A 17,575-nucleotide genomic window follows, 5' to 3' on the forward strand; every position below is an offset into this window, starting at 1 on the left:
GCTTTGGACGACACCTTCCAACTTCAGACCTATCAAACGAGAAACTCTGACACCGACCACAGGGTGCAGGGTCCACTATGCAGACAAACAACCTTGTCTATAAGGGGGGGGATTAGGAGTAGGCATCACTGTACACACATTCTGGAATCGCTGTCAACGTAGAGGAAGAAAAAACTAATTTGATATGATTGTCCTGATCTTGACACTTGTAAGAAGTTAAGTTGAATAGCTCTGCAGCCGATGTTCAATTTCACTTTTGAACCAAACATCTGGTGTGAAGAAGCCTTATTGGATCACTACAGTTAATTTCTCATTTACACTACAGCTTGTTTCCTGTCTGCCAGGTTGGGAAGGTGAGTATCCGTGTGGTGGGTTTTATCACTCACTTGGTGTCAAGGTTTTTAATTGTGCTCACAGCCACAGTTCAGTCTACGCACAGTGGGCTTCTATCGCCTCTGCTGTGACTTTGACCTCACTTCCCCTGGCGTTTCCTTCATCTGTGGATTGAGAGCCATGAGTTCACACTGAGGGGAGCGTCAGCAACAGGTTCAGTGTCTGTACTCAGGCTGAATATCAACATGGCTGTGGTATTGGCTTCATTGGCTGAGGTATTGCATAATCTCTGTGTTTAATACACTCCTCTCTAAGATTAGTATTCCAGAATGTTCCTACCAGTCCAAGGTCGAGCCATTGCTCTCAGTGGGAAACCTAGATAATATAAGACTTACATTGTACCATTTTTAAAAATGTATATACTATAGATAAGAGATCTATGAGGACATTTCCAACTTTATGTTTACTTGCCAACTAGAATAAGAGAATGAACTCTGGGATTGATTTTGATGTCATGCTGGGCGGGGTGAAATGTCAAGCACACAGGTAGCTGAATTTACCATGACTATAATCAGTTAGACAACGTCTTGTTCACAAGATAATGCTGCTTTAAATGTATATCGTTTAAATCTTAGTAGGTGTATATTCCCTGTGAAGAGCTTGTGTACTCTTGTGTGTCAGTTTTCCTTCATGTTCTGGAGCACTATTCAGTTTACACTGGTATGAGAGTATATGTTTGGTTTTATTTATGTAGTCATTGTACAAATATAGTCAGGCATATTAAGTATTAAGCAGACTTCACTCTCAGGTGAGCTGTGGTTTTCAAGTTCTTGTATGTTCAGCACTGTCTTTGAAGTGGGTTAGAAGGGGAAGTTCAATGAGCAAAATGTAAACATTATGTGTTGTCCACTAACTTTTCCCATGTAGACATCATGTTTGTAGATCTAAATACCAGTAGTTGTCCCACTCCTCTTGTTCTGGATACTGTCCAGTCTGCCTGACTAACCCCAGCTTGGCTCCTGCTGTCTGATTAGAGCACTGATTGGGTCTCAAACAGGAGCAGGGACATGGCATGCTGGGTAGGAGAAGTCTCCCCCTCTGCTGAGGAGTGCTCACCACTGGGCTGGTCAAAGTACTGCATGGGACATAAGCAAGGTAGTGGGGATGTGGCCTTCATTTTTTGTACCGTATCTCAACTCCGATTGCATTTAATTGGCACAATTACAAATCTATCCCTGTAAATGTATCCCCTGATGTGATCTGAATTAGACCAACGATTATTCAATTAGGCCAATCATGACCAATTAACCCCACCTAGTCAGTGCTTTTTTTTTTTGACGCCTCAAAAGTGTCCGTCTAGAAAATGGAACATTTCTACACAGATTCCAGATAGCATGATGTGCATGATGCTAATTTTAATTATGCTGTGATTCTCTTGCACTCGAGCTGCAGTTAGCAGATGAGTCGGTCAGTAGTACTGCTTAACATGTGTTTTGTGTTTTGCTTGTACTGTGCCAATCAGTCCCTTTAATATTAGCTCTGTGACTCTCATACGCACAGAACATGCAACATTATTTATTTGATGAATACTCCTTTAATGTCCAGGACCAATGTACTTGAAAAACTTGTACAGAACCAATGTAAATTAACGGCAGTAACAGATGCAATGCCCCCACCTAGTGATGTAAACATGCAAAATCAAATATTTATATTCTGCATTCATAGGGTTCACCATTATGTTATGCAAAGTGCTTAGACAGAAATGCAAGAGCACTAAACCTTAACTCAGACCAAACACATTTAATCAGTGATGGTTGGGTTTTCTCCTGCCAATCCCAGTGATCGTTAGCTGTCACTTGCCACACAAGCATTGGCTCTGACCCTTTGGTTCACATCTTGTCATAGCAGCACATTGGACTGGTATGTAGGCATCTTCAGAGAGAGCATGTTGAATTAGTAAGTTCCTAGTCTCGGAGCCAGACTCTCTACAGAGGAGAGAGTCTGGACTTCAGCTGCTTAGAATTTGTAAAAGGAAGTTCCTAAAAAAACGAATTACTTCCGGTCCGGACTGTCTACTACTCTCTACGGAATTTTGACGGGATATCCGCCCGTTTTTTCCCCAACTTCCTTCATCAAAATGTCTGCGTCTGAATACCAGACATAGTTGACAGTCCAGGCCAGAAGTCAACTCGTCTGGCTCGCGAGACTAGTAAGTTCCAGGCGCTGTAGAAAAGGAGGGCGGACAGGAAGGCACCAGAACACTGAGCTCACTGGGCATTCCAGATGTACAGTCATCATGTCTTTGTGTAATTTAGATGAGTGCATTTTATAACAGGGATACAATAAACCGCTCTGAATGTGTTGAAACTGTTTGATACTCGTGTTGGGGTACTTTTGACTTTGCTTATGATAAGAAGAGCAGAAGACGTGAGCGGGGAGTCAGACTTTCTTCTGGCCCCGCAGCGTCCCAAACCACCTCAGTTGCGGGGGGCCTCAGTAGAGACCAAAGTGGACTGGATCTTTGAAAACAATATGGTGGGTAAGTAACTCCCTCAGTCATGTTTACACCAGGCCTGGTAGAGATCAAAGTGAACTGGGCCCTTTGAACGCAACATGGTGATAACTAACTCTCTGTCATGTTTACGCCTACACCGGCCAACACTCTCAGATCTCTCCCATCTAGCTTGTAGGTGGTGTTGTTGGGCACGGGGGCGTTGGGGGGGGCGTTGGGGGGGGGGGGGGGGGGGTAGTAACCCATCTGAACTACAGGCTTTCCGGTGGGGGGTAAGAATGAAAGGGAACCAAATTTTCATAAGCTTGATAGTCAGAAATTTAATCAAAAACACGAGATTCATACAGGCTTTGAGATCAAGAATGTACATGGCAGGCCTCATCAAGACCGTCCTCTCCAACGCAGCTGTCCCATCCAAACACAGCTTCCCTGCAGTCACACAACGGTATCCATCTCACTACAGTTACTGTAGGTACTCAAATTACCTGAGATATGTTTGCATACAAACCATATAGATTGGAATCTTATCACACGGGTACTAGAGTAAATGGGTGTACATGAATTACTGTGTAACTACATACTGTACTGTAGCAATCTGTAGTCGGATAGTAATAAAATGCACACTTACGGTAAAGTGTTGCCGAATAATGGCCTCTAAAAACTACCATAACAACTTAAGGCAGACGGTAATTTGCGACCCGAACACAAGGTTTCCCCTGAAATTCCACGTCACGCACAAACACAACCACTGGTTTGCAGGGCTCGCATGTATAACAATACAGAATACTTTTGTTTAAAGCTTCACAAAGCAAGTTAAATGAGACGGGCTATAACTCGATAAGCACTTACAAAACAAACAAGAAAAGGCAAAGTGATAACTGGAATGAATTAAGAACGCATGGAATGTATAATCTCATAACAGATAAATAATGTAGCTGATTTTGGGTTTTTTTATATCAGTAAGTTTTTACAAGATAAAATCATGGCAATGGCACAATAACTGAGATTACACTGGTGTAATTGGTTAAGTTTTTGAGATGTTGGATGTGACCACTATCAGCAGTAGCAGGTATTACACCTTGGTCCCAAAGGGTTGATATTGACCGGACCCCCCTAATGTGTATGGTTGCTGCCTTTAACACAATAACAACTCAGACATTATGGAGGCTATAAAACTGCTGCTGACAACTACTCTCATCATACAGGGAAATAGACTAAACAGACTGGAGAGCAGCTTCTGATACAGACCATTCAAATATACAAGGAACTGAATAGGTTAAGAAACTGAATGTTACCACCTTGCTAAGCTTGTACCAAGCTGCCTCCATATGCAACTTATACCTATCCAATTATTTCAGATCTACATGAGGGCCATCGTGTACAAAAGAACAGGCAGGCTAGGGTTCCATAGGACTGTGTGTATAATTTGGGGGTGGGGCTTTGTTGGAAAGGCAGCTCTGGAAGTCAGTGAAGACTTGTGCGTGGTCTTCTGGTTGGGGGTTGGGGGTGGGGGGGGAGTTAGGTGAGCAGTTGCCTGATCTCGCGGTGGACGTAGCAGAGGAAGTCCATGTAGGAGGCCCCCCCGTGGAGGCCTTTGTCCTCCACCAGGTATTGGCGGAACGCCATCTCTGACCGGTCCTTCTGCCGCACAATCTGGAGCTGAGGGGGGAGGAGGGGGGGTTGTCTGGGTAATGCTGGAGCACTGTGTTGGTCATTCAATCCAATCTGATATTTCACGTTTATAATGGAATCTGACCACTGATTAAAAGGGAACTCAATGGCTGTGGATTGGAACTAATACAGTAGTGTACAGCACAGTACACCATGTAATGTAATAGCAGTCCTGATGCAACAATTACTATTATTATTTAATCTTAGTACAGTTAAGGTGCATACATTTCACCAGATAGTTGATGGGTCGTATTAATTGCCATTGCAAGACTGTGATGCCCTCTTGTGGTCAATTGCATTATAGACACATTCTGATAATTTCTATACACACCTGAATTATGGCCAAATGCCTTTCAGGAGGTTTGTACTACAGGGGTCCTATTTTCGTGCCGGGGCTAAGTGCTAAGGGATATGTTTTGTCCATCGCATACTCAATATTTGATAATGTTTGATGTGCAATGAAGATGTTTGGAAATTGCGAGTTTGGTGCATTTTCATTGCACACCAAACTCGGCAGAGGCGAGGAATATTGAGTTTGCGACTGACAACCCTTTGAATCGGCACGAAATTAGGGCCCCAGGTGTGTCCGACAGGTAGTGGTACCTTCATGGAGTTTGGCCTCTGTAGGAGCAGCGAGCTGATGATGGAGCACAGCTTCTTGGAGTGGGGGTTATCCAGCACTGGTAGAGTGCTCTGGGAGCCAGAGAGAGAGAAACACACACACACACTGTTGGAAAGGATTCTCAGGTTTCCCTTCACATCAGCGGGTATAATAACATGACATGCCAGACAGATGGTTTGCTTCACATAACCATCTTGGAACTCTGTGTTGGAAACTGTTTGGAAAAGGGCAGGCACTTGGATGAAGCATCCGTCTATCACACGTTAACTTCAAGCGCTCCTCGCTGTCATAAATCCGCCCGGCTGTTTGTATTTCAAATTCCTCAGAACCAACGCTGATTGGCGAGATCCGTTTTCTGATCTGGCACAAATGGATCTCTATGGAGAGCATCTGGACTGATCTTGCGAGAGAAACGGAATGTGAGCTGGCGAGATCAGGATGGTCTCACAACGCTACAGGTACATGAGGCGTATTAAAAAGCGAGGGGGTCTCACCAGTTCTGCGGGCAGGTGGGCGAGCGACGGCACGTTGAAGACGCTCTGCACCAGGTCAGCCGGACACGCCTGTCCCAGCCACAGGAAGAGGGCATGCCCGTTCTCCAGCAGGAACATGCCACCGTCCACCAGGCGCTCTTCGGAGCAGCGCAGGGGGGTGGGCACTGCCTCGCTGGCCACATCCATGGTGTGCTGAGAGGGGGGCGGAGTCAGGGACACAGGGGGAGGGGTTAAGTACGGGACGATGAAGGTCCTAAATGTTACCAATGCAAGTCACTTGGATTGGAGTTTCCAAAATACCTTATAATTCCAGCAGTATATTTATCAATGACTGATGTGATGATTAGTTTGGAGTTAAGTGATGAATTCACATACAAACATTTGTGATCTCACTAGAGGGATGTGGCCTGGGTAGGGGTGTGTATATATAATCTCACCATAGGGGTATTTCACAAAGATGGCTAATGGAGTAAGCCTGACTTTTGCAATGAGTAAAACCTGGAAACACTTCAAATCTGTAACATGTACTGAAGTAAAAAAAAAAAAATTGCTATCCAGGTTTTACTTTGTGCTTACGCAGTTAGCCAGCTTTGTGAAACAGCCCCCAGGTGAATGAGGCGTGGGTATATACAGTATATTCTCACCAGGGGGGTATTCCAGAAAGTGGGTTTAGTGGAAATCCTGACTTTGTTAACCCTCAGATGAGGGAAAGCCTGGATTTTCCGTTCCAGGAAGAGAGACAACTCAAACTCACGAAAGAAAGGCAAGTCAAACCCGTTCCAGAAAGCGAGTTCACTGAAAATGTGGGTCGGTTACCATGGTAACTCATTCTGTCAACCTAACCTGCTCGCTAGCAGGTTTTCTCTAAAAACCCAGACTGTGTCTCTGTCTCTCCCTACCAGATGAGGAAGCGCAAAGTTTTCGTGAAGTTTTAAATGCATGCAAGGTTTTAAGACTGCAATGGGATGTCCTATCATTCCCCGAGGATTATATAATAATGTTACCGTTTTTCCGCAAACTCCAGAATGTATCTTATTCTCCGACCTGAAATCGCTATTATTAGACTACACAATTGACATTGTGGCCGCGCTCTTACATCAGAGCAAATTATGTGGGCTGCCCTGCGTTTCAGTTAACGGGAGTTTTTTTTTTATAATAATAAACCGATTCAGATTCCTTAACTAGCCCTCATTCTCTGCACTGTTAAGACTGTGTGTGATGCTGCACACATTATAACAAATGTAGGCTAACGTTAGGTTTTTATATGCCAAGTGCGCTTTAATCAACATTAATCAATGAGATTCCACCACTTTTCACCTGTAGGCTAGCCTAATATATATATATATATATATATATATATATATATCTCAGTGTGGTTACATGTTCACTGAATAAACTAGAACTTTGACCCTGTTTACACCTCGCATTAAAATCCGTCTCGTATCGAGATTGTATCTAGATAATGATTTAGCCTGATTACATTTACACCTCCGGAGGTGGTTTGGCAATCCGTCCTCAAAGCGTTTTGGGCGCATTTACACCTGTATTTTCATGTGGTTTAGCACGATCAGATTGCAATTGTAACCTCAGCAGGGGTACGAGGCGTGGGTAAAGGTAGGTGAGTGTGTGTGTGTGACCTCACCAGGGGTACGAGGCGTGGGTAGAGCAGGAGCTGGGTGTCCTCAACACCCATGGCCATCAGGGAGAGCCTCTGGTGGGTGCGGTCGTCCGTGGAGAGCTCAGCGCTGCCCACCAACGCCGCCGTCTTCATCAGGCTGTTCATGAACACCGGGAACACCTTCATGGCGTCGGGCAGGATCAGCTACACACACGCACACACACACAAAAAAACGCTGAACTTTTTGAAAGGGCATTCTTCTTCTCTCACACTTTCACACTCACCGATATATATATATATAGTCTTTTTAGTGATGTCACACGGATGGTGGCCATAGATAGACAGACAGACTATTGATCTGAAATTTGTTATTTCAGCAGTTGAAATTGCAGCAGGGTTGGAAAGAAAAGGACACTAGATACAGGCCCAATCCCAATGTCCCCCCTAAACCCTCAAGCCCTGAGCCCTCACAGACTTATTGACGTCACCTGGTGAAGTGATCGAGTGCGCGAGGCTGCAAGGGCTCGAATTGGTATAACAAGAATGGGACAGCACTTGTGACATCACGTTACGTTGACGTGAAAACATATTTCTTACTATTGTGGGCGTGGGGCTTTTTTTTAAATCAATTTGTAAATTGTACATGTTTTTCTTGTAGGCCTTCGTGTAAATTAATTTTGGCTGAGTCAAATCCCCTTTACATTATCAGAACTCTCTGTGTTACCCTCAAAACATTTGTTCAACTTGAAATCATTTCATTTTGTGGTCATATGCGATCGCATCTGCGATCAAATATCAACCCAACCCAGTATTTGTTAGTAGGATCGCATCGATCCTACATTACTGCCTGTGATTCTTGTTTGTGATTAATCCAAAAGTATTAACTTAAGAATGATAATATATTATGTATACACATTCCTGCACCTCACAACTCTTTCCATATTCATGTTGGAAATCTCAATTCAAAGAACACTGCACCGAAATGGGTGATTAATGTCATACTGCTTTTAACTGGGAAATCATATGATTTAGAGCAACAGAAATCGATGTAAATTATAACCATAGCCTACATATTTTTAATCAAATCACATTATACAAACCCATGGGGTTTATAACCCATAGGCCTACTTAAAAATAATGAAACCAAAATAATTATAAGGCTACTTGTGCAGATAAGCAAGTCCAGCTGAAAACATGAAAACATGAAAACATATTTTGTTCTGTAACGTGAACGTTAGGGTTGGTTGATCTGTCCGTGCTTGTTTATTGGCTGTTCTTCAGGTAACCCCGTGTTTCACGTCACGACGCTATGAACTGTGGGTAATTCCCTTGGGCTAAGTCTGCAGAAATGCAGACTTACGGGAAGGGGCCATAAAGGGCTCAAAATGGCTGCCGGAGAGCCCTCGCGCACTTGCCGAGTTGACATTGGGACACCCCTAAGCCCTCGCGGACTTCGCGGGAGCGCGCTCTTAAGTCTGCGAGTCTGCAAGGGTGGACATTGGGACTGGGCCACAGATAAACGAAAAATACACTAGATAAGGGGGTAGTAGCATAAAATCATTTTATAGGCTGAAAAGTTAGCAGTGCCGCCATTTGGTTCTGAGTTCTAAATCCCTATGGGAAAAATGAATGGGATTACCGGAAAATACCGAAAATAAGGTATGCATTTAACAGACTCCCAGACTGGAGTATGTTTTGATTTAAAAGTTCAAACATCACCATGAAGATGGGTTTTGTGAATTCTGAACCAAATAGCAGCGATGCTAACTTTTCAGCCTACAAAATGACATCACCTCACCACTCTACTGACTCCCATGTCACAGTCTTCTCCATGCTCACACCCAAGCCTCCACTCACTGCTCACACAAGGCCTACCGTACATGCCTTCTGTGTGTACGTACGCATGTATACACACACCCACAACATTTAATTTCAAACCTTGATTTATACTCGTGAAGCACTCCCTCTTCCCTTCATTTACAGTGATGACGAGTTTACACAGAGATTCAAATCAACAAATGCAATGTACAATAATAATTAAAACAGTTACAGGTTGAAGTACATAGGTGTGGAGCCATGGACTTAAACTCTGTGACTGAAGCTTTAGAGCCTGTCGTAAGTTATTCCAAGTATAAGGAGCATCATGGAAAAAAGCAGCCCTTCCAAGTTCAGAATGCGCTCGAGGAACCCTGAAAACAAGCCGATCATCAGACGATCACACAACATCCACCCACCCAAACACAACACTCACCCACACACACCATCACAGAGAGTGTAAGGGTGTGAGCTGGCAGGGTACAGACCTGGCTGGCAGCAGAGGGGCTGGCACAGTTCTTCCTGTACCCGGCCAGCATGTGGGCTGTCTGGCTGACCAGGACCTCCCTGACCGTCTTCAGAGGCTGGCTCAACATGGCGCGGTACGCTGAGAAGGAGAGAGAGATTCAAGATCAACTTTATTGTTCCACGAATGGAAAATCTGGCTTGGGCTTTCACCCATGCTGCAGCCGTTAAAGGACAAGCGTTCCCATATTATACAGATGATCCAGATATGTTATTACACAGAAGGTGCCCTAGTGCATCCATACGGACATGGGAAGATACCCCTATAAGGAAAATAAATACATCCTCCTCTCTCCTTGGTCTCGTCGCTACTTCAGCCGCCATTTCAAGGTTTGACTGACACTGGGACAAAGGAATTCTATCTATTTAGTCTGCGGCGAGGAACCCTGAACCTCTTCCTCCCAGAGGGCAGTAGCCGGTACTCAAGAGTGCAGAACATGGGAGGGGTCAGTAACGATCTTATTGGCTTACCTAAGAGAGAGAGAGAGCTCAACTACAGGTCATTAAAAGTGTAGATCTGTTAAAGCTGTCAGAGGTCGCTAATCTGACTTAGAAAGGGCTTATAGTCTCGCACATACTTTATGGGAGACATATGGTCCTTATTTTCAATGAGTGATCTACATCCAGTCCCCCAGCAGCTGACTTGCATAAACCCAGTAACACCGTACGCGTATGAGTCATGCGTGGGCCGTTAACTCAGGTCACATCTGAATATGATTTGGCACCTGATTTGGCGAAGAAGTTGATGAGGGCGTCTGTCTCGCAGCTCTTGTACAGGTCGGTCAGCTGGGAGCAGCAGTTCAGGCTCAGGTTGTGGATCCGCAGGCGTCGCTGGCCGCCGACGGTGGTGTACAGCAAGGCGCACTGGGAAATGGAGTTCAGATGCCGGTCGTTACAATGGGCCATAGATAAACCAACGATGCCTGACTGCAATTTGACTCAAATTATATTAATCAGGTACGGAGCTATTGAGAACTAGATTTTAGATTGGTTCATGATCAATAACTTAGCTTTGAATAGATTCAAATCAATAGATTGATAATTGTGGTATTATGCTGTGCGTGTGTGTGTAAGAGCGAGAGAGCGAGAAAGTGCGCGTGTGTGTGTGTCCGTGCGTGCTTGTGTGTATGAGAGTGTGTGTGTGTGTGTTTCTGGGCTCCCCACCTGCATGAGGGCTCCCGTTTCCTCGCTGAGCGCGTCGTCGTGTTTGAACTCCACCGTCACGGCCTTGTCACAGTCCACCGCCGCCATCTCCACATCCGTGGTGTTGTTCATGTGAACAGCGCCGAAGAAGTCTGTGGCCCTGAAACCTGGGAGGGAACGCATGCCGTACACCACACTTCAAACGTCTGCTAATCACAACAAATCAACGTACACTAGTATAGGGCTGAGCCCGAATAGTCGAAGATTCGATCATCGCAGTTGCAGGAAAATGTCCTTATGAGACACACTCATTCCATTCAGGCTCAATGGGGGTGATGAATGTCTGCTTTTACATAGAATTGCCTGGTTTCTCCCTATGAATCATGATAAGCCTATTTTGGTATCAATATCATCCCATTAATAACTGTTAATAAAAATGTATAAACATTTTATAAAAAATAAACATTTAAAATAACTCATGTGCTTTCGACACATCTCTTTAGTATGCGGAGCCAGCACTATAAACGCACATAAACAAATGTCTGTAGTTGATTTATGCAAATTAGCCATGTGGGAATGGCTAATTTGGGAATCCAAAGTTCATTAGGGCTACTTGCAAACTTCTTCTACTTCTTTGAAGTACCTTTTTTTTAAGGTAAGAAGATATTTTTAGGATCTCATGTTTGCTGTGACTGAATTGTGACAGACCTGCTTGCTGTGTGAGTGTGCTGTTAGTATTCAGGCATTGTGTGGTTGTGCAGGCCTAGCTGTGGTTATGGCCTTATTGTTAACATTAGCCTTGACAAGTTCAAGTTCTTTAGTTATGATGTGTGTGCAAAGCGTGTATAGCCTAGTTGATTGCCTTGGCTTGCAGCCATGAAAGTACTGCGTATTGAGACTTCAACGTAAAAAAATAAAAACTGATTACGCACACTGCTCTGCACTTCCAACTGACAAAAGCAATTTTAGCCAATCTAATTTGATTTAAATCCAAGGCATGTACGTTTGTTATTTAAAGCTAGGTCTATATTTTCATGATGGTTATATTTTATAATAGAAAAACATGATTTAAAGATCTGTCAACAATAGGCAAGACTTGCTCAATCAGATCCGACTAAGTACATTCTTAGTCAGGGACAGCCCTATTACACTATAGCCACACTATTGCCAGATGTAGGGGAACTACATTATATACCAGTGTGCAAGTCATTATGATGCATAAATTAAATCCTCACCTGTGCTGGTACGGACTCGCATGATGGCATCGAACCCGATGGACTTCTCCACGTCTTTCCTCAGGTCACTCAGGAAATGCTCTCCGTCCGCCTCGACCTGGCACACAGAGCGCAGTTCCCAGGTCAGCCACCGAGGGGCGGCCTCGGCCCAGTCACAGGAGGCTGGCCAAAAGCCAGGGCACTGATTCGAGGTTTGGCCTTTAATGCATTTGGGTTAATGCAAGTCGTATAATCTGAACGTTTTAATGCCAGTGGAAGGATAGATGGAGATCGAATGGCGGTCAGGTCAAACCTAAATTATTATCTGTGATATCTAGAGCACTCTGCCAAACTGTGGTTTTATACTTGGGCTAATGGTGTATTAACACTGTGAGAAACTGTTTCTCTTTAATATGGATCACTGTGCTATGAAGCCATGTTGCTGCTTCGTACTAGACGTTCACTGTGTGGCGATCTGTGCTGTTCCTGCTTATCAGATCACGTCATGGGAGTATTCTCTCTCTACCTCATTATACGAAACCACAAGGAAAGCATATGCAGTACTCCTGCATTCGAGGAGCCATTTCTGTTCCTCTGGGATTATAACTCATCTAGCCGGGAGTGGTGGTTCCTTGTGTTCCAGACCTCGGAACACATCCATTACGTGGCTCATGACATGACCTGCCCTGCAGTCACGATGAAGCAAGATCCTTCATCTCTGTATGCTGCGATACTGTGCTTTTTGCCATACTACTCCTAAATTGCACACATTGTGGTGGTGTGCGAGTGTGTGTGTGTGGAGGGGGGGGGGGGATCGGGGATGCCCAAAAACAGGGCTAAATGCCTTGCTAAGTATTGCTCTGTCTCTGCTGTCATTGGCAGCTGCCATATGTGTCAGAGACGCTGCTACTTGTACCCTTGAAAGATGTGTGAAGAGGATGGTCCATGAATTGTGAATCTATATTTATTGCACCGTCAGTTTTGTGTGTGTGTGTGTGTGTGTGCGAGAGAGAGAGAGAGAGAGTGTGTGTGCCGTTACCTGGAAGTTGCTGTACTTGTAGACGGAGCCTCCGGTGTGTGAGGGCACGTCGCCCATGGTGGCCACGTCTGCGTACTGGCTGGGGAACAGGAAGAGGTCCACACTGCAGCCCTGTGCCACGCAGTCCTTGGACAGCTGCTCGTACACGCCCTTCTGGGGCTGGAACAGGGTCTGGGCCGGGCAGGGGGGTAACATGGAGGACACACAAACGTCAGCAAGCATCGAGACCACAGCGAGGCCGTACTCCATGGGCGGCGAAGAGATTGTAATCTGCGCGCGGGCGCGGACGCACGCCGAGGAAGCGCTCACCTTCTCCTTGTCTGTGTTGACCAACTTCTTGTCGTCCCTGTTCTTCAGTTTCCCAGGAGCCTCGGCGGTGGGGATGGAGGAGTGGAAGATGAACAGCTTACCACTGCACTCTGCTGCCTGAAGGGAGGGAGGGAGAGAGGGAGAGTTAAGACAGAGGGGGGGGGGGGGGGGAGAGAGAGAGAGAGATAGTGAGATAGAGTGTAAGAGACATCATGTCAGAGAGAGTGAAAGAAAGTGAGAAAGAGAGATCGTGAGAGAGAGAGAGTGAGTGAGAGAGAAAGAGAGAGAGAGGTTGAATGGGAAGCCAGAACAGCCACTTAGCCCACAGGTGGAGATAGCGACCATCTTGCTAACTTCTCCAATCTGCATGTTTTCAGGAAGTAAAAGTGTGAGGGATAGGGGTTGTTTTTGAATAAAACACTTTTTAAATTTCTAAGTTATTTGCTTTTTTTCAATTAATCAAATCTAAGATGCCATGGTCCCAATTAAGCCTGTGAAGATGATCCAAATCTGGTGAAGTCACCCAGGACCTCAGCTCCTTCACCTGTTGAGGGTCACGGAGCCGCGTGCAAACTCTAACCAGTGTTCACACAACAGCTTGTCAGCAGATCCGATTCCACAGCATTGGGAAAGACAGCTGGAGCTGACTAAGTAAACACTGTCATTAGAAACAGAAAGATGGTGAAGGCACTGGAAAGTTGCTGAGTCACTGGGTGGATGGGAGAGACTGTTTATTGAACAATGCCAAGGTGGGACAAGCAGTACAACAAACCAGATCGAGAAGGGAAAACAATCCCTTTTTAGGGGGTGGAGTGTTTCGGGTGAAGTGAGCGCCAGAGATCAGTTATCCTCACATCTCCCAGATCGTTTGGGCGGTTTGGGCTATCTCACTCCCTCTCTCTGATAAGGGCCAGGCTTAAGGTGTTTCACAATAAAGCACTGAGGAACAGGTGGACAGACGGTGTCAACAAATAATCATGAGGAGGGATTGAGACCCATGCTGGACTAGAACCAAGTGTGACAGCCTAGGATAACGTTTGAGAGAAAAAGAAGGCAGAGAATCACAAGTGTCTCCAGAATCAAGGTTGGTCCCGCTGATGAATGTACTGACCACAGTTGTACGGTTTATCTGTACAAGGTAGTGTACAGCCCCTGTGTGTGTGTGTGTGTGTGTGTGTGTGTGTGTGTGTGCCTCCTACCTTGAGGGCCTCTACGCCAGCCTGGATGACCGGGGCAAAGACTGTCTCGCTCTCGTTGGTGTCAGCAAACATGTCAGGGATCTGTTCCAGGAGGCTGCAGGGGTCAGGAGAGGAGCAGAGACTCTGTTACTGTAAGACTGGGGAGAGGGGGGGGGCACAGACACTGTTACTCAGCTCACAGGCACTCAGTTGTAGGACATCACTGATGCTGGAGGGGACCCGTCCCACTCTCATTAATCATCCCCTGTCCTGGTCTCCTTTTCTTGTCTCCTTTCCTTAACAACTCCTCTGGAAGGACAGGATGGGACTCCCGTCATTCTGATTATGTTTGGTCAGTGGCTAGCTGAGGCAAGCCCAAGGGGGCATACTGGGATGATTAGGAGGCAATGATCAAATTTGGCTATCGAGGTCAACGTCATGAGTAGTACATCTTAAAAGGTCATTCTGCGGACAAAGCCTTGTCAGATTGCAACAGCTAGTACAGGCTTTACAAGTAAGGGGGGAAAAACGTGAGTTCATTGCAAAACAAGTAGAAGTTTGGCCCACATATCCATGTTTGACCTGGACTCCCGCTATGCGCTGTGAGGCTGCCTAGACACAAACGGCCAATGAAAATGAAGGATTTGGGGGTGGTCCATACACGCATCCATCCAGATAAGACTATGGCATGTAGCCTATAAATTAATTAATTTGTCTTTTCAATACACATGCTCCAGAAGTAGCATTTAACCTATCATATCACCTACCTAACATTTAACTATATATAACAGTATATATATATATATACACACATATATACAACCTTGCTGGAAGGGTATATAATCCCTATTTATATACGTACATACAGTATACACAACCCTGCTGGAAGGGTATATAATCCCTATTTATATACGTATATATACACAACCCTGCTGGAAGGGTATATAATCCCTATTTATATACATACATATACACAACCCTGCTGGAAGGGTACTGTATATAATCCCTATTTATATACGTATATATACACAACCCTGCTGGACGGGTATATAATCCCTACTTGTAGATGACAGCCCTTGAGTCCTGGAAGTTGACGAGGAAGCCGTCGAGCAGAGGGACGAACATCTCGGCCGTGTCTGACACCACCATCATCTGGGGCTGGGCCAGGGTGCTCTTCACGTTGTAGAAGTGCAGGATCTTGTTGTAGGTGACGAAGCCCACCTTCACCGCGGAGCTCTCCGCTCCTTCCTCTCTGGGGGGGGGGGGGGGGGGGTAGAGGAGAGGTCGTGTGAGGAGCAACAGGACAGGGACTGCAAGAGTGCGATTGATGTCGACAGCGAACGAGGTGAACTACGATGGCGCGCTTAGCTACATTTAACAGCTACGCCCGTCAGTCAGTTCTCGTCGTACGTTCTGTTGAAACGCAAAACGCTCACATTGCGGTGTGACATCACAGCAACACATTGGGGCTTGCGGCCTCAAGGAGGAGGCTGAATCTCACGCCCAGTTTCAGGAACCTTTTTCAATGCATTTTGCACTACCAGGACTAATTCCTGGCATCTGTAAATCACTGTATAGAGCATAAGGCTGCTTCAAACCCTGGTCAAAGCCATATGGCTGGGGGGTGGAAAGAAAACAGGGGGGAGGGGGGGGTCTATTCAGGGTTCCGGATAATCACTGGACCAATTAGAAGGCCCATTTCCCAGGAACGCCTAACAGGTCAGTGCAAACATCCAGGGGAAAGAGTGAAATAAGAGAATATGGGATGGTTTATGGGTGGTGAGCAGAGAAGGACTGTGTGTGGTGAACCAAGTCACTCTGGGGTCACCCAGCATGTCTGTGGTGTCTCCCGTAGGAGGAGCATGGAGGTAGAGAGATTTAGGGAAGATGGGAGGTTAAGGAGTGCTCTGGAGAAGGAGGTGGGGTGGCTGATAGGTAAAGGAATCAAGGAGTCCCAGGTGCTTCTAATCAAGACGACTATCTTTGGCATCTCGTGACCCCCCCTTCTCTCTCTCTCTCTCGCACACAACTTTGCGTTCAGCCTCGGTTAGAAACTGCCGTGGCTATCTCAAACCTGAAAGACTTATGGCCGGCTTGTACGTTTGATAAAGATATGGTTTTATGGGACAGGAGGGGGAGAGCGCTGTGGCCACTGTAGCAGCGGATCTACCGGGAGGCGAAGGTGGAGAAGGTGACGTACACCAGAGCCCCTGGAGACGACTGGCTCGCGGGACTGGTAGCTGTGGGAACCCGGGGGCCTCCGTCTAAAAGCCCTCGCCGTCTTAAAAGCCCTCACCGTCACAACACCATATAAAAGCATTCCCCACTGACACGGGCAACTGCAGTTTGTCTTGCTCCCCCTCAGCTACAGAAAGGCAAAACCTTGGCTCGGTATAAATCAGACCTAGGGTGTGTGCACACTATGGGTATTTTTAGCTTATTTTCCATTCAAAACTATGGGAAAATATCAAAACGCGGGCGGATATTGAAATGCGCTGCGCATTTGCGCTGTGCGCTGGCCAGAGCGGAACTTTTTGAGAAATCCGCTATGACGTGGAGCATATTCTTATCAGACGACCAATCATGACAATATGATAGGCCCCGTACTGCTTTCGGCCACGGAGGATATCGTGAACCCATAATCGAGTTCACCTCTCTCCTCTTTCTACTTTTTGACATGACAGTAAAAGCCAAAAAGTTGCGAAGTGCAAGTAAATAATGTAACGGTTGGTTACAAGATAATGTATCGAACTTGGGTAGAGTCAAGAATGTTGTTATGGAAACGAAATGCACTTCGCGAGAGCCGCATCTTTTTTTCAACACAAAGACCCGTTCTGGGTAACTTATCCGCTACATAAAAAATCTGCAGTGTGCACACACACTTACTCAGAGTCAATCTTCCCCAGTTCAACGGCAGAGTGTCAGGAACCTGACCTACGTCCACATCATTCAGGAGCACTGAGGCGAGGAGCGGACAGGCAGAGCAGCGTTTTTGCTGCTTGCTATAATAACAGTGTTGAAAAACTGTCATGAGAGCCACTGGGGTTGGAATCCACACCTGCCTTCTCTTTTTTTCTAGACCCAGGCTTTCCCTTGAGCAAC

At 45.8% G+C, this 17,575-nt stretch overlaps 1 protein-coding gene across 1 annotated transcript in view; it reads right to left on the bottom strand.

Annotated features, from left to right (window-relative positions):
• Nucleotides 1–3,151: 3,151 nt before the first annotated feature.
• sec24d (SEC24 homolog D, COPII coat complex component) overlaps nt 3,152–17,575 on the bottom strand; it is a 41,269-nt gene continuing 26,845 nt past the window's right edge. Inside the window, exons 13-24 of the mRNA XM_084451847.1 lie at nt 15,534–15,725; nt 14,495–14,588; nt 13,296–13,412; nt 12,987–13,157; nt 11,969–12,065; nt 10,755–10,900; nt 10,316–10,454; nt 9,554–9,672; nt 7,275–7,454; nt 5,633–5,824; nt 5,120–5,209; nt 3,152–4,504 (exon numbers count right to left, since the gene is read on the bottom strand). Of these exons, the coding sequence (XP_084307973.1) occupies nt 4,364–4,504; nt 5,120–5,209; nt 5,633–5,824; nt 7,275–7,454; nt 9,554–9,672; nt 10,316–10,454; nt 10,755–10,900; nt 11,969–12,065; nt 12,987–13,157; nt 13,296–13,412; nt 14,495–14,588; nt 15,534–15,725 (1,678 nt within the window). The 3' untranslated portion in view covers nt 3,152–4,363. The remainder of the gene's footprint in view (nt 4,505–5,119; nt 5,210–5,632; nt 5,825–7,274; nt 7,455–9,553; nt 9,673–10,315; nt 10,455–10,754; nt 10,901–11,968; nt 12,066–12,986; nt 13,158–13,295; nt 13,413–14,494; nt 14,589–15,533; nt 15,726–17,575) is intronic.

This window comes from Borostomias antarcticus, assembly GCF_949987555.1.
Source record: "Borostomias antarcticus genome assembly, chromosome: 17".
Lineage (NCBI taxonomy): Eukaryota > Metazoa > Chordata > Actinopteri > Stomiiformes > Stomiidae > Borostomias > Borostomias antarcticus.